We start from the raw sequence: 16,814 nt of genomic DNA, 5'->3' as shown, positions 1-16,814 counted from the left end.
TCTCTCGGGCTGGACCAGCCATGTGGCCAGTGCCCAGCAGCCTCATGTGGCCAGTGGCCACCATGTTTGGACAGCACAGGTCTCGAGGGTGTAAAACAAGGAAGCCACAGCCCTTTGCACCCCAAATCAATGTAGCAGAAGCAATATTAAATATTCTAAATGGCCATCCCAATTGTGTCACATCTGCTGAACTTACAAACCTGTAGCAGCCAATCCCAGTAGGAGAAATGGAGTTTCTTCAGCCGAGGACCTACTGTGCATCAGGGCCTGCCCGAGACCCTGAGCTGCGGCCAAGGGGCTGGAAGCCCTGCCCTCCCAGGGCTGGAGTAGGTGGGGTGGAGGGCTGGCATTCAGGCGGAGCGTGTAGAAGATACATCATTTCAGTGGTAAACGCTGTGAAGAAGTAAAGCAGGACGGTGAGTTCCAGGGAGACGCGGGTCCTCTTCTCGTCCACGTAGGTACCACATGGGCCATTAAGAGTGAACTGGGCTCTGTAATGTTGACATGTTTGCAGTTCAGCCGGAGACAAATACTTTCTCTAATTCTCAAAGTGACGACAGAGATTCTCATTTTTCTTTAAGAGAGGATTTCGTTATTGGAGGACACCCATACCCAAAGACATGGAAGCCGCTGAAGAAACTGGTTTCTGTGTACTTCAAATAATATTTTGGTACCAGGCCCAGATGACAGCATCTCTCCCCAGGATCCAGCAGCTGACACAGCTAAGCTTTGGAGCATGACCTAAATAATGCAGGGAGACTGATACTTTAGGAAAGTTTCATGTTTGTTTTAACTGAGGCAAACAAATTAAAATTTTTTATCTGTCCCTTTTCTGTATTTGCTTAAGTAAATGCTGAAACGAATTACTTCCAAAGAATTTGGTCCCCATCCTGTGCATGACCAGCAAAGGCAGCGTGGCACCCGAATAATTAATAAATGTACCGAATGTGGAAGTTCGTGTTCTGAAAAAAATCTTGTTACAAAGAGCAGTGGAACCACCACGTCTTACACGTCTGCATGCGCTGCTTGCTTGCGGGGCGGCTCAGGAGGGGCCATAGGCAGGGTGTCTGGTGCATGCTGGGGAGAGAAAGTGGAGCGAGAGGGAGAATATCCTTCTCACGGTGTCCTTTTGGTCCCTTTTGCATTTTGAAGGGCAGAAGTTTCTAATTGTAAAAAGTCCAAGTTATCAATTCTTTTGTTCTTTTATGGATCACGCTTTTTGGTATCTATCAAAGAAATCTTTGCCTAAACTTATGGTCACAAAGATGTTCCTGTGTTTTCTTCTTGAAATTTTATAGTTCGAGGTTCATATTTAAGTCAAGGATTCATTTAAGTTTTGTATGAGGTGTGAATTGCGGGTCAAGAGGGTTTATGTCTTTTGTGCATATGGAAACCCCATAGGATTTTTTTGGCATTTTTTTTTTTTTTATCATGTGCAGTTTAAGAAATAGGATTTAATTTTAAAAGAGATAAAAAGAAATCTTGTGTAGCAATCTGTGCAGTTGTTAGTTACAATCATGAGTTCAGTTTTAAAGAGAAAGTGTTTTGACTGTATCCATTTTTAGGAACTATTGTTGTGCTTTAACTCTAAAAGCCATAAAAGTTAGGTTTTGTTGGTCCAAAAGATTATGTTTATGCTTGTGTTTTCACCAGTTTCATAATCAAAATTTGATGGCAGTATTTTGTCACAGGGCAAGAAGGGTAAAATGTTGCAAGCTCTGTGTCAGAGTAAATTTAAACTAAGTGTTTAGATCAGCTGAACTTAAAAGGGTTGATAAAGACAACCTTTCTATCCTCAGGGAAGGGGAGGGCTGCTGAACTGTCGCTGGTCTGAAAAGATGTCGATAAACATGTATTTGCCAGAGAGGACGACGTGCCCTTCCAAAGTCCTTAGGTGAGGAGGGGGACCTGCCCGTGAAGGCACGTGTTGTATTATCAGTAGATGGTCCTCCAGTTGCCTTCCACGAGGGAGTGGGTCTGTTTAATGCTTTTTTTGTCATTGCATTGAGTCGATCTGAGCCCACCCACACCTCCTCTGCCCTTTCCCAGAGTTGGGGTTATAGCCACTGTGATAAACCTGAACAAATGATGACTTGGTTTGAGGATGCACTGATTTATTAATTAGCAAGGGGGCCCGTATGTCTAAGATTCTTCCAGACCTTTAAAATGCGTGAATGATGTATGGACGTTTGAGGGGGTACCCCTTCTCCCTGTTCAAGTTTGGGACCATTCGCCTGATGAACTGAGGAGTCAGAGAGAGAATGCAAGCCTCAAGTCTGTACTAGAGGAGAAGGGTGTGTCGCCGGGCTGAGGGAGCTTGCTGAGACTTCACCCTGGAGTTGAGCGGCTTACCTGCCCATTCACAGGTGCGTCATACAGACCCACCTCCCACACTCACTGAAGGGGGGGTAAGGATACAGGCAATGAGGGCGCCCCACCCTCGCCGCGAACAGTGGAGGATGGAGTGCCTGCCCCTTCAGTGTCCCAGTGTCCTCCTGATACTACATAGTAACAATTTTTAAAAGATGATAGCATGGTGCTCTTGCTAAAGTTTAGTCTATTAGGTCATTAACATATATCATAAGTGGCTTTAATGTCTTACAACATATTTTATAGATTGACAAATTCCACAGCAAGGAAAAAGTCACTAGTCAATTCATACTTTTCTGTTTCTGTACTTAACAACTATTATATTAACCTGAGTTTATTCAGAAGGCATTAACAACAAAAATACATATTACTCTTGGTTCCCTGGTATGAATTGCTTATGCTTCTGAGTTTACAGATGTCATTTTCTTTACTGGTAGCTGCAATCAAGATAGTAGATCATACTTAAAAGGTCAGGTTAGGCATAAAAGTGTAATTAAATATATTCTGCATCATTTTTACTCAAAACTGTAGTCTTTAGACAATAATGTCATATTTAAACCTGAAAATATGCATTATGCTGATACTACCATATCTAGTCACATGTGTGGATATATGCAGACACACACACGCACGCACGCACACACGGACCATGTGGCTGTGTGACTAGGACACAGACCCACTGGACAGTCAGCTCTACGTTACTTCTAAGTGGGGCTCACCCCTCACACGTCAGGGAAGAGGTGGCCCTTGATGGAACCCAACTGAATCGGACCCTATCTTTCCTTTGCTCTTTGGGATGTTTATGTATATTCTTGTTAGAAATGACTTTTTGGTTTAATTGTTAGTGAAAACCTTTTAGTGAAAGACATTCGCACTTTGGTGTCTCCACTCAAGAGGCTGGGAGCGAGGAGTCCTGGTTCTGACCTGAGCTCCCACAGCCTTGCACGGAGTGGCTCCTTGCTCTTTAGGACGAGGGGGTCCAGGCCCCCTCCATCTGCACGACCCCTCGCCCGCCTTTGCACATCATCACACGGATGCTGTACTCATTCCGGTGGCTTTTTCCACTATTTGTCTTACATCTTAGAAAGACTGTGGGACTTCCCTGGTGGTCCAGTGGTTAGGACTCGGCGTTCTTACTGCCAGGAGCACAGGTTCAATCCCTGGTCGAGGAGCTAAGATCCCTTAAGCTGTGTGGCATGGCCAAAAAAAAATGGAAAGAAGGAAAGAACAGCACACCCGGGTGTATATACTGTTTCCCTAAATGAAGGGCACCTAGTGTATAAAACACTACAGTCTAATCATAAACCCCAACGTGTGTAACAGACTTCAGTATGTACGTTTTAGAAAAGAGTAATAAAGTTCGGTAAAATAAGTGCAGTGCAACAGATGTACATACTGTAAAGTTTTCTTCTTTCAAAAGGCATCTCAAGATGTTGCAGGGTTTTTGTTGTGCTGGAGATGGTCCTAAAGACCATATTATAGAAAATTCCATTTGCTAGAATACCAGATGAATGACTCTTGACTATACACAGTTATATGTAGCCCTGTTGGAAACATCCTGCAACTATAATAAATTTCCCTCATTTTTATCTTAAGAGTCATTACCGTAAATAATTGGGTTTTTTATCTAAGGATTATTTTAGTGGTTTTAGTCATTTCTCAGGGAGGGAACGTCATTTATTAGTTCTTCCCAAGACACACTTGGATAAACGTCATTTGCTGCTGGAAGGGTTGGGTCTGCCTCTCGAGGGGAAGGTCCGTCAGCTCCATCACCACTGCGTCTCATTCCCCAGCTGCTTAGGAATGTCGGGGTCAGCAGGTCAAAGTAAGAAAGGTCACAGCCACTTAAAACTGACAATCGTTTACACGGTCACCAGTCTCTTAATTGAACACATCTCTCAAGCTTGCCAAAGAGCACTTTTGAGTTGTTTCAAGAACGTTTTCCCTCTTGGATGGGAGGTTTGGATTGGGGCCTCGTGATCGGGCGAGGCTGCATCCACACCGTGAACCTTTGGCCATTAACACTGAGACTAGCGACGGCCGACTTCTAGGAGGAGATAAATCACGCTGGGTACCCGGGTCCAACTATGCACTCCTTTCACTGCTTTACCCTTGGGGGGCTTAAGTATTGGCAGGTTATTATTCATTCAGAAGTGTTTAGTTCTTCAGTGGCGGGCCTCTGTTAATAGAAACCTAGAAAGTCATCTTTATGAATTAGTGTTGTTCGTCAGCATGTAAAAGAGACAATTTTTTAAAAATCCAGCCTCTTCAGTGATGCAGTTTCTCAAGAGATGGAGTAACGTAGCAAATGAGTAATATTCAGATTGCTGTCTCGAAAGACTAGAGAGTGTGTTTTATAGTTGGAAGCATTTTAAAACGTATTTATAGGGACGATTTAAAAATAGTCCAACTTTCCGTTTCACAGATAAGAGGAAGCTCAGAGCTCTCTCAGTCAAGGCCACACAAGTCGTGGGTGTCGTGGGTGGCACACTCACTTCTGCAGCCCGGCGGCAGAGGTGCCAGAGGAGGCTGTCTGATTTCCGAAACAAAGCCATCCTTAAGGGTTCAATTCCAGTTGTTTACGACATTATTCTTCTCGTACTTCTTATTTTTTCTACACTGAGCATCTTCTTCAAAGAGCACGCTGAAGGCCAGAACGAAAAGTATGTGGGAACTTCTGTGCTCTGAAGCTCCATGCTGGGATTTATTAGCGTTTGGTGGCATGTATTTTGAATGTTCTTAGGAATTTGGATTCCCTTTTAACTCGCGAGGTTTGCACTGAGAACCTTCACCAGTTTGTCTCATCTCCCTGTCCCTCTTCTGTGTTTCCGACTTGGATTGTATAGCTGTAAATAGTTAGTGGGGATTGAGCATTTACTAGTCTCTCAATGTAACGTTTGCTGGTTGATGATACAAATACAGGAATAAGAAATTCAGGGAACAAATTAGTTTCTTAGTTTCTAAACTAACTCCTTCAAGTTACTTTGTATATTCTTACAGTTTCTCCAGTGAGTAAAAGCTTGTCAAGCCTGGCGGAGGAGACGTAAACGTTACCTACTTGGGCATTATAATTCCATTATACACACGGGATGTCTTCAGGATGTAGCAGGTTATGTCTGTGTAGCTGTTTGGAGCTCCACTGCAATGTCTATATCCCGGTAACAGAGAAGCAAAGGGGACAGGAGGACAGAGTTCAAGCCCGAGGTGGGCGGAACCCACATCAGAAAGGCCCTCTGTGGCTGGAGAAATCCCAGTGCACGTGGAGTCCCGGCAAACCCTGCTACCTTGATGAGAGAGGCCGTGCATTGTAGCCACCGGCCAGACCTCTTTGGCTCAAGGCCCATTTGCGCTGCTTTCCAGCCGTGTAACCTTGAGCAGCTCGGTGTATCTTTGTGCCTCCGTTTCCTCATCCGTAAAGTGGAGATGGTTAAGATCTTCTGTGGTTTTTATAAAGATTAAATGAGTCGGTATAGACTGAGCACTTAGAGCCGTGTTGGGTGCATAGTAAGTGCCCAGTGACAGCCGTTATCACTAGCAGTGATGCAGGAGGTGGCAGCAGCAGCCGTGACAGCCGTGACGGAGCGCGTTGTTTGGATGAGCCCCGCCCCCGTGACTTCAGAACACGGGATGGACGTCCTCAGGCTTCCGGGATGCGCATTTGCTAAGAGCCAGCACTGTGTCTTCTTCTATGACGTGACCTTCTGTAAAGTACTAGCTTCTGGAGTTTTATGTGGTTTAAAACTTTTATGTTTATAATTTGTGTTTTAGGAACTTTATATATATTTTTCCCACTATATTTTTATATACACAAGGTTAAAAAGTATTCAGACCACTAGTGTAAAAGACTTTAAAATGCAGAAACAAGACTTCCCCCCTCCCTCGTTCAGGTTTCCGTCTCCAGAGGTCAGCACTGTTGACTGTGTGTTTTTAGTCCTTCGGATGGTTTCTTCCACAACTTTAGGAACAATGCTCATATTGGTCCACTTACTGGTTTATCAGCTAAAGACAGTGCAGCTAGATTAACTTTAGTGTTGTTTTCACCGGCAAGATGTTCTAATGAGGCCTTTGCCCCAAGCGGCTGAAAACCTGTGTAGCCACGTAACGTCTCGTGTGCCTGTACAGTAAGGAAAGTGGGCTGGTCGGTCTCCAGGCCACTTTCTTCAGCGAGTTAGAGGACGTCTGAAATAACTTAAGCCGTAGAAAGGGCGGGGGTCGGGGGAGGCAGCTGTTTTGCACGTGAAGCTCAGATGAAACTGGCCTTTAGGTTATCTGGCCCCAGGCGGTGGTCACTGTCTTTCTTGTAGGCTTTTCTCTCTGGGCTTCTTTTTACGTGTTGGCTCCCACTTTGTTGCCTTCCCTCTGGGGGTCCCATCCGTGTGGCCAGTCAGCTGTCAGAGGGCAGGGAGACGCCTTCGTGTCGTCCTCGGTGTGAATTCCTGATGGCCTGGCCCGGTCACGTATTTACCCTTGAATATCAGATGTTTTTTGGGGGAGACAGTGGGTAAGGGGTGAGAGGGACTCTGATTTAGACACGCTGAGTGGAAGTGAAGCAGCGTGTTTCTGTTACGTGGAAGTGGGTCGTCGAGTTGGGATTCTGGACCGAGGTCTGGGCTCCAGGGGTGATGCGGAGGAAATCGGGGAGCCCTAGATCGTGGTGGGACCCACAGTCAGAGAGCTGGGCAAGACCATGGGGGAGGCGGGGTGTCAAAGGTGGGGGAGCGAGGATGGGTCTAGTGTCAAAGGTCAGGGGGAAGATGGCTCCAGGAAGGAGGGTGGTACCATCGGGGCCGGGGGCTGCAGGGCAGCCAGAGTGAGCACAGGGAGGGGACGGGCTGCGGGGCCCCAGCAGGGCCCTATCTTTAGGGCGAGGGAACCCCTTACATTAATTGGTAGAAGGCTTGCAAAATAGGGTCAAAGGATGAAGAAAACTTCGTGGTAGGAGGAAGAGAAAGGTTTATTAACACAACAGTGGCTACTGAGTCACTGATAGAGCTCACATTTCTCTAGGAGAGAACATCACAGCAGAAACACATCTAGCCACAAAAAACCCAAAAGCTGTTTTTCTTAATTTTTGGATGGAGTTTATCTATAGGTATATGTGTCTTAAGAAAAAGAAATGCAACTAATGTTAACCAATAAGTGATGATTATTCAGTATAAAACTGTCTTTCCTCTTAGAAAAGGATGTACTGTGGAATTATTTTAGTTTGCCACTCTGATACCTTTAAAATCTATTTCTGTTTACCAAAACATGCTATGTTCATTTTTCCAAAACAGTTGAAATGGATGTGAAAACAGGAGATGCTTGAGGTTAATATGTATACAAATAAACACCATACTGGGACTTGGTTAGTTCTTTACAAGTTCCTTTAAAATTAGTTTCTTTATAATGTTTAAGTGTTGCTGGGCTGAAGACTAGGGATCATAAGATCTGAGAGTTTATTAGGACCTTGCAGATATTACACCATAGATTTCCACGTTAAGGTTGCGAAACTGGGCCCCAGAGAGGATAAGTGAATTGTCCAAAGTCTTAAAAAGCTAGAGGCCAAGCTGGAGTTGAACTGTTTGACTGTTTCTCTCTCTGGTTGCTTGTTTCTCCTTGTAAATAGCCTGTGTGGCAGTGGCTTTGTCTCCAAGAAGGTGGCTTTACCCCTTAGAAAGACGCAGCGGTGCCCCGAGTGCTAATGAGGCTGGTGGAGCAGCTAGTTTTCTACTTGATAGAAATCTGGGACTTTAATTAAATGCAACCAGTATTTAGTGAGTGCCTGCATTTGAGCAGAGAGGGAGATACCAAACTGAAAATGTTTGGAAGGGGAGAGAAGTGGGAGAATGCCTTTCGTTCTTCCAGGAGAATAAAGCCATTTGGTGAGTAGGTAACGGTTGTTTCTTTTGAAAAACAGGACACTTTGCCCTTGGTCATAATTTATTCGTACAAGGCCAGGCTGCACAGCCCTGCTTCCAATACTCAAGGCAGCAAACATACCTGAGGTGAAAATGACCAGACGGGCTGCACGAGCCTCTTAATCATCAGATGGTAATTCGAGGAAACATGAACCACATGCAACCTTAAAGTATGCCGAATGCTTTATTTCATTGTAAGACCGACAGTTAAGCCTCTGTCCATCTTTCTCCCCCCAATTCTTTAACATCTCAGAGAAGTTCTGTGCTGACGATCTTAAAGGTGCATTAAAGATCAAAGAACATCCAAATCTTTATCCCTGCTCTCTCCCCCAACCTCAGGGGCGTGCGTTTAAATTCATAGTTACCTTTGCACTTATGACCCCCCTGAACCCAAGGCAGTACACCCTCATTTGGCTCCTGTGAACTCATTTTGATCGTGTAAATGATCGTCCTCAGGACCGTGATCTGTGCACCTGCGACCAGGGGCAACAGTCAGGTGTTGGATCGCCACCCTCACCCAGCGGCCGTGGTTTGCTGTGGTGGGAAGACACACGCTGAAGCCTGAGTGTAGAACAAGGCCACTGAGGGACTAACGTCATAAAGTCGTAGAGGGAACTTAGTCCTTCTTGAACTGAAGCCCCTGTAGGAGTTTTATATTCTGTCTAGTTTATGAGCTCCCAGAATTAATCTGTTGAGCTCTCATACAGACAGTGCTGAGCTAATCCCAGCCAGAGAGGACTCCCCTGTGGGAATACCCAGCAGTTTATCTGTCGTTCGCTTACCTTCCTACACGTGGAACTGGTTGGAATTCGGCAGTCCAGGGTGGGCCCTGTTGCAGGACGGCCTGACGGGGCACACCTCGTGGACCCGGCAGGGCACGGCAGCCAGGAATGACCAGGTGCTTGTGCTTGGCGGTGACGTGTCCCTCGTCTGTGTGCGGCGGGGTGTTGTGAGGACGCTGCAGTTCACAGCCCTGCCTTCAGAGTCCTTACGAGCTGCAGGACCCGGTTCAGAGGGCGCAGGTTTGTAACTCATCGTGCAGTGGCTTCTGTATCACACAGTAAAAAGGGAAAGAAAATATATAAGCCCGCAGCCTGTCTGTCCTGAAAGCATGAATGTGTTCCAGCTTCACGACCCAGGGGTCTCTCCGGACAGTTGTAATTGCTCCATCCCGGTCAATGTGAACACTGGCGACCCAGACCTTGATCCACAGGGACGCGCTGGGAGTTTCCAAGTTACGTAAAAGTTGTTCTCCGAAGTTTACCTTCACGTCGTTCATTTGAAGCTTGGGCTGCAGGTCCCCAGAGACAAAGCGAACTGTAGTAATCATTACTAACACTTTAATAAACCTTGTCTGTTTCCTGAGCTCTTTGGACAGGGTGATGTACGATAGCACAAGCCTTTGCACCCAGGCTCTGCCCTGACCTCGCTAACCTGACCCACGGGGGATTTTTCAGCCATCCTCCCAGGGCTGCTGGGATGTGTCAGGCCAGCCCAGGTGTGGGAGAAGTCGGCCCCCGCCTGCCACCCCACGTGGCTTTGTGAGCAGCCGGTCCCAGGCTCAGCGCCCACCCCCAGCCCAGTCTCCAGGCCCCCCTCCCATGCGCCGCTGCTGTCCCCTTGCCCGTGCAGAGGGAGGTCCCTGCAGGAAGAACGTGATCTGCATTAAGGTCTGCTCTGTAAGGTAACCAAGGTGGATGTAGTCGTGCTGTCTCTGGGAGTCTGTTGAGCTCACCCTGGGGACATCATGCGTCTGGCCAGTGCCGTCCCCCTGCCCCACACTGCTGCCCGGCTGGCTGGTTTCTCCAAGACTGCTTTAATCAGGTGGCAGGAGAGATTACTGAATTGGAAAGTAAAAATGGTTTCTACAGCCCTATTTATCCCTGTCAAACCTGAATCTTCCCCGTCCAACCAGCATGAAACTGTTCTTGCTAGAAGCTGTGCCCAAACCGTCGGGGTGGGAGGACGGGGATTTGTGATTTCCTGTCATGGAGAAGGGAATCCCCTGAGTTAGTCCTGACACATCCCCTTCCTGGGCTGCCAAGATCTTCATCTTTGCACCATTTCACCCTGGAAAGAATCAAGTTCAAAATCAGAGATCTTAAATATATTCTTAAATGTGTGAGTATTTAAAACTTTGATGATTCTGATCCTAAAGACCCTGGTTGCTATGGCAGCAAAGAGGCATGAGAGTGGAGGTCCTCAGGAGGGAAAGATGACCACAGACTTTTTAAAAACCACATTGAAGGTCCGGGTTCTTTTATGTTGACCTGCCTGACTCTGCAGGTACTTGCTCTGTGACCTTGAACAAGTTACTTAACAGGTTCCCGGCTTGTAAAAGGACCGTGGCAGGTGCATCACAAAGAGTCTAGCCAGCTCATTCCTTGAGGTATTGAAGCCTTGAGAATTGAAGGAGGGGTGAGAGCAGGTTTTCTTAGGCTTTCTGAGTTGGGGGTTGTGGTGGGGAGAGGAGAAAAAAGCTGGGAGAGGCTAGATGGAGGCAACTTTTACACGAGGATCTCATTGATCTCATAGTCCTGCTTGAATCTCAGTGCTCTTAACCTGACTTTCCCACCTTTACAGGGTGTCTCCAAGACATTCAGGTCAGTTTCTCATTCTCATTTCATTCTCAGAGAAAGGACAGCAGAAAGAAACGGGGAAACCAAAAAAGTGATAACTTTTTTAAAGGTGTTTTACAAATACTAAGTATTTTATTTTTACTATGTGAGTTTCAGGTGTAAAGCATTATAGTTCCCCATCATACACACTGCAGAGTGATCCCCCCCGCCATACACTTGACCCCCTTCACCCATTTTACTCGCCCCAAACACCCTCCCCTCTGGTAACCACTAGACTAATCTCTATGTGTTGTGTTGTATTTGTTTACTTAGATTCCACATATGAGTAAGATCACACGGTATTGGTCTTTCTCTAACTTATTTCACTTATTAGCACAGTACCCTCCAGATCCATCCATGTTGTCACAAATGGCAGGATTTCTTTTTGCTTCTGTGGCTGAATAGTATTCCATTTGTGTGTGTGTGTGTGTGTGTGTGTGTGAGAGAGAGCTATATTAATATATCGCATATTCTTTATCCATTCATCTGTCAGTGGACACTTAGGTTGATTCTATATCTTGGCTGTTGTAAATATGCTGCAGTGAACATTGGGGTGCATATATCTTTTCAAATTAGTGTTTTCATTTTCTTCAGACAAATAACCAGAAGTGGAATTGCTAGATCATATTGTAGTTCTATTTTTAATTTCTTGAGGAACCTCCATACTGTTTTCCATAGTGGCTGCACCAATTTACATTCCCCCCAACAGAAATTTTGCCTCCTTCCCACATCCTTTCCAGCATTTGTTATTTCTTCTCTTTTTGATGATGGCCATTCTGACATGTGTGAGGTGATATCTCATAGTGGTTTTGATTTGCATTTCCCTGGTGATCAGCTATGTTGAGCATATCTTTTCATGTGTCTGTTGGCCATCTGTATGTCTTCTTTGGAAAAATGCTATTCGGAGCCTCTGCCCATTTTTTAATTGGGTTATTTGTGTTTCTGTTGTTGAGTTGTCTGAGTTCTTTATATATTTTGGATATTAACTCCTTATATAAGGGATACACGATTTGCAGGTATCTTCTCCCATTCAGTACGCTGCCTTTTTGTTTTGGTGATCGTTCCTTTGCTGTGCAGAAGCTTTTTTAGTTTGATGTAGTCCCACTTGTTTATTTTTGCCATTGTTTCCCTTGCTTTGGAGTCAGATCCAGGAAAACATCTCTAAGACCGATGTCAATGTGACAAGTAACTCTCAGTAATTTCCAGAGGCCACAAGCAGTCTTGCCTTTCTGGGACCTTTCATTCCCTTTGCTTTTTTATCTCTGTGAAAATCAACTTTCGTGAAGATAACTTAACGAGGACTTTAGTGACTTAGAGTTGTGCATTTTGTCATCTCAGAATCTGGGTGTCAGAACCATTTAACTCAAATATTTTTTTGAAATATTAGGATCTGTGCAGAAATCAAGTCAGACACTTTCAGATTCAAAGCAACTGTTCTGCCCTCCCTTCCCCCACCCCTCCAATTCTCTGCCTGTCACATTCCTCTCCAGTGCAGTGTAGGGGAGTGGAAAGGGTGGCACAGTTCTTCATGCAGTGTATACTAGGACCACATCACTGGAATGCCTGTCCATTTCTTGTGAAATGCTACGTTAATTTCTTGAACTGTCACTTATCACTAACAGTAGCATCTTGGCAGTTTTAAGCTCTCTTGAGTTAGCAAACTCGATGGTCTTTTTAATGCCCAAATGAGTAGGCTTGACCCCATGGACAAAGTTAGAACCAGTGGTGGTCTGAGCTTCCCTGGTGTGGCTTCTTTGAAGACTGGCTTCTCGGGGGCCATCCCTCATCCTGGGGCAGAGGAGACCCCACGCAGACACAGGGCACGACGTGACGTCTCGAGCAGCACTGCCAGGGCGGCTTCGTACAGCCAAGCTGAAAATACCTGCAGATACAGCTGCGGCTCTGGCCATGCGGAGCCCAGCTGGCCCAGAGGAGGGGGCAGTGCCTCCTGCAGGGCCCTACAGATCACTTCCAGTCCCGGTGCCCAGGCCAGCTGAACGTTGGGGAGAAACGGTCCAGGAATAGGATGCATTTTGCAGTGGGTAGGAAATAAGAAAGAGAAAGGCAGGGAGATCAGAACGGAGCATTTGGGGATTCAGAATGAGAGCACTGGAGGGTGGTTTTCATGAGTCCTATTCCTGGGCCGGTTCTAAATACGTGAAGGCTGGGCAGTCGACCCAGACCACACAGACATCTGGAACTTCAGCATCCCGTGGATCCTGGCAGTGGCAAGGCTGCTTTTAAAGGACTCCAGTTAAGCCCCACAGGACCACCCAGGGTTCATTGCTGTTGGAATCCTGGATGCCCTGCATGGATCAAGCATCTGCAGCCATGTTCCCCTTATCTCAGTTCCCGAGAAGGCGTCTTTTCACGGACTTAAATGTAATCACTTTACTGGGTAATTACAGCAGGGACTCGGAGACATGGGAAGGAATTTAGAACTCCTTGACAGATATTGCCATATCCAGTGATACTTGATAACAGATCTAAATTCTTTTTTTTTTTTTTTACCTTTTTATCAACAGCTTCAGTTCCTTTTATTGCTTTGAATTTGAAGGTTAAATACCAATGGATAGGAGGTCTTGGGGGTTTTGCTTTTTAGTTTTATAAGGTTTCAAGTTAGGAGCATAGCTTTGCGTCTCTGTGGATTGTTGCTATTTTATTCGCTTGTTATAGTGCCACCTTCCGTTGAAGTTTCTTCTCACAGCTGTGGGTCACTATCTGATCTGGATAAAGGAAAACATCTCGGATGTAAACTACAGCTAGACAGGAAAGCTTTTGAGTTAAGATAAGAATAAGGTTTTAGCTGATTGCTAACTGCTTTATTGCTAACCTCTTTATCAAAAATTAAAATTCAAACTGTCCCTTCCTGATGGAAAACACTTGGGAAATTAAAACTACATTACTGTAAAATTAATAATTTGTTATTGCTTATTGAATCCCTGCAGGTGAAAGATGGGTGTCGTTTGCATGTTTCAGATATGGTACCAAATGTCAGTTTGTACTATGTAGAAACGATTGGCAGTTCAGGGTTTCCTACTAGATTGGGGGTAGAGTAGATTTTGCATATGTTTTTTAGGGAGCAAAGGCAGAAATTAAAGTAGGTCTCCCCCCCCCCCCCCCCCGCCCCGAATCAGCCTGTGGTATTTATTGACTAGGGAGTTGACAGCAATGAAGCAGGCAAGTTGGATTCACCTAAATCTGCCAAAAATAACTTAAGTGTTTCTTTCGTTTAACTTTCCCATTGTGATAGAAGTTTTCCAAAAGTCGGCTACAGGTGAGAGCGAGGGCTGAGGACTCAGGTCAGAAGCTGTTCTCTTAGTATTTCTGGTTCTGTTAAAATGCAGTGCGGCTCCCGCGGGTCAGACAGAATGTCCATCCCCGGCATCTGTAAACCGGTGTGGCTCACCTGGGGTCCGACTTCAGTTCGACGTTGAGATCAGCGGTGTCCTCGGTGGACCTCGGGCTCCCGCGGGGCGGGGACGGGGCTGGGGGCGTCGGGAGGGGTGGTCGCAGTGCCTCCCGTCTCTCCCGGCCCGTCTGAAGGTGTCCTTTTCTCCCCGCAGGGACGCGCTCAAGATCCAGCAGCTGCAGCAGCAGATCCGCCTGGAGCGCGAGGCCCGCGCGCGCCCCTCGCCGCCCGCGTCCCCGGAGCCCCCGGAGCCGCGCCCGGAGCCCATGAGCGCGCTCGCCGCCCGCCCCGCGCCCGCCGCCCGCCCCGCGCCCGCCATGCAGGCCTCCGGCTCCTTCAGCTACGCGCGCCCCAAGCAGTTCATCGCCGCGCAGAGCCTGAGCCCCGGCGCGCCCCGGCCCCCGACGCCCGCGTCCCCGCCGCCCCCCGAGCCCGAGGCCCCGTGGAGCGCGCTCCCGCCGCCGCCCCCGCCGCTCAGCCCGCAGGCGGCCGCCCCCGGGATGGACTTCTTCCCGCCGCCGCCGCCGCCGCCGCCACCGCCACCGCCCGGCCCGGGCCCCGCGCCCCGCGCCGCGCGCCCCGGCCCCGCGCCCGCCGCGCTGCTCCGCGCCCTGCTGCCCTCGCCGCCGCCCGCCGCCGCCAGCGTCTCCACCGGCGTCTCCGCGCTCGGCCTGCCCCGCGCCGCCCCCGCCGCGTGAGTGCCCGCCCGCGTGTGTATGTAGCGGGGTCCAGCAGCTGGGGCGGGGCGGGGAGCCGGGCTGGGTGCCCTGAGGGGGATTGCAACCTCCGCGTCCGCGGAACCGAGAAATGAGCTCACCCACATACATGTCGTACACGTGAGCTCGTACACGTACGGATTGGAGGGGCCAGGCATGTCAGTAACTTCACGTTGATGCAGAAAAGTGAGACCCTGTGCAAGCTGGCCAGAAATGATGGAGCCGGGCCTGTCCCCAGCCACAAATGATGGAGCCGGGCCTGTCCCCGGCCACAAATGATGGAGCTAGCGCTGTCCCTGGCGAGCCATCATCTCTGCAGGGATTGCACGATCCTCTGTCCCAGTCTTTCTGAATGGCTTTCCTTATGTCACAGTGGTGACGTGACAGCCTTCTGAAATCTTTACTTAGAAACTCTGAGGATAAATAAGATAATGTCCACAAAAGTAGAGGAAAGCCTTCAAAAGAAACCTACGGGCAGGTGTCTGTGCGTCTAAAGTGTAATGAGCAAGAGCTAGAACTCACCCTTTTGACTGAGGGGTTCAGAAATGTGTGCTAGCCAAGGTCAGGCCAGTTCCCTGTCTCAACCCTTCCTGTTGAAATCTTGCTTCAGGGCTCGCCAGGATCCCAATAGTGTTCAGAGAGAAAAGAAGGAAACCCTAAGGAGGGTTTAGTACTGGAATAAAAATGCAAAGACCTTAGAATTCCAGTTCTCTTCATTCACGTGCAAGTTTTCCACCCTGGGGTGTGCTGTTTGCCCACGACAAGGTGTGTCCAGGAGCTCCTGTTAGCTGCGTCCTGTTTTGTTAGGCACTTTCTAAATGCTGGCTGCAGGAATTCTATGTTTGAAATCTGGCTCCTTCTCAAAGTTTTATTAGGAAAAGCTCAGTCAAATGACAACATAAATAAGTCGAATCAGGGAGGAGAGTCTGGATGGTAAGGATGTATCATGGGCATCTGCTGAGAGCCGAGTCAGTCCGCTGGCCTGAGAAAACCTTTGTCTCTCTCTCCTCCTTTTGTGTTTGAGCTTTTATTTGGCGGCTGGGGAATGAATATTATCTTGCTTCAAAGAAGCTAACTGTTAGAAAGGGAGGGGGTTGTTACCTGACCCTCGTTGTCCTCTTTTACTAAGAAATGGCACCAAATCTTGCTTCCCGGAAGACGAGTCCTATATAAATCATCCGCCTATTAGTTCTCAGGTGGAATTTGAACAAAGATGCGTCTACCAGAAGCCTTGGTGGTGGAGGGGTCATACCTTTTATCATCTTAAGTAGAAAAAGTGGTTTATTCTGGTTTTTGACTTTGAAATTCTCTTGCGTTAAGCAGTTTTAAGGGCTTACCTCGAGTCATAGACGCGCTGGCCTCTTATCAGCATCTGTCGTAGTTACTCATACGGAGTCAAAATAATTTTGTAATTGTTCCCAGAGAGGGTCCAGCAGCTCCTGCCGCTTCTTAAAAGTTACTGGATTGGGGGAGAATGGATACATGTATACGTAGGGCTGAGTCACTGCGAAACCATCACAACGTTGTTAATCGGCTATACTCCAGTATAGAATAAAAAGTTTAAGAAAAAAAAAGTTAATGGAGAAATCACGCTGGTTTTGTGCTGTGGGAAACTGTAACCCAGAGGTAAGTAGTTAGGCGCTGTGACAGCAGGGTCCAGTGGCAACCCCAGGCTTCCAGCTCTGTGCCAGCCCAGAAGCCACTGTTGTGTGGTTACCCTTTTGCCTTCAAAAAGTTTTCCTGTTGCCAAATCACACACACTTGAAGAATTCGTTCTTTTGGTTTGATACATGTGACT

The 16,814-nt window shown here is 47.4% G+C and overlaps 1 protein-coding gene across 5 annotated transcripts in view; it reads left to right on the top strand.

Moving 5' to 3' along the window:
- Nucleotides 1-16,814, top strand: part of PALLD (palladin, cytoskeletal associated protein) — a 367,391-nt gene that overhangs the window by 311,434 nt on the left and 39,143 nt on the right. For all 5 annotated transcript variants that reach the window (XM_068551769.1, XM_068551772.1, XM_068551771.1 and 2 more), the window contains one exon: nucleotides 14,455-14,994. In XM_068551769.1, the coding sequence (XP_068407870.1) occupies nucleotides 14,455-14,994 (540 nt within the window). The remainder of the gene's footprint in view (nucleotides 1-14,454; nucleotides 14,995-16,814) is intronic.

This window comes from Eschrichtius robustus, chromosome 10 (assembly GCF_028021215.1).
Source record: "Eschrichtius robustus isolate mEscRob2 chromosome 10, mEscRob2.pri, whole genome shotgun sequence".
In the NCBI taxonomy this organism is placed as follows: Eukaryota; Metazoa; Chordata; class Mammalia; order Artiodactyla; family Eschrichtiidae; genus Eschrichtius; species Eschrichtius robustus.
The sequence above is the reverse complement of the archived record's forward strand: the minus strand, read 5'-3'. Positions and strand labels throughout refer to the sequence as shown.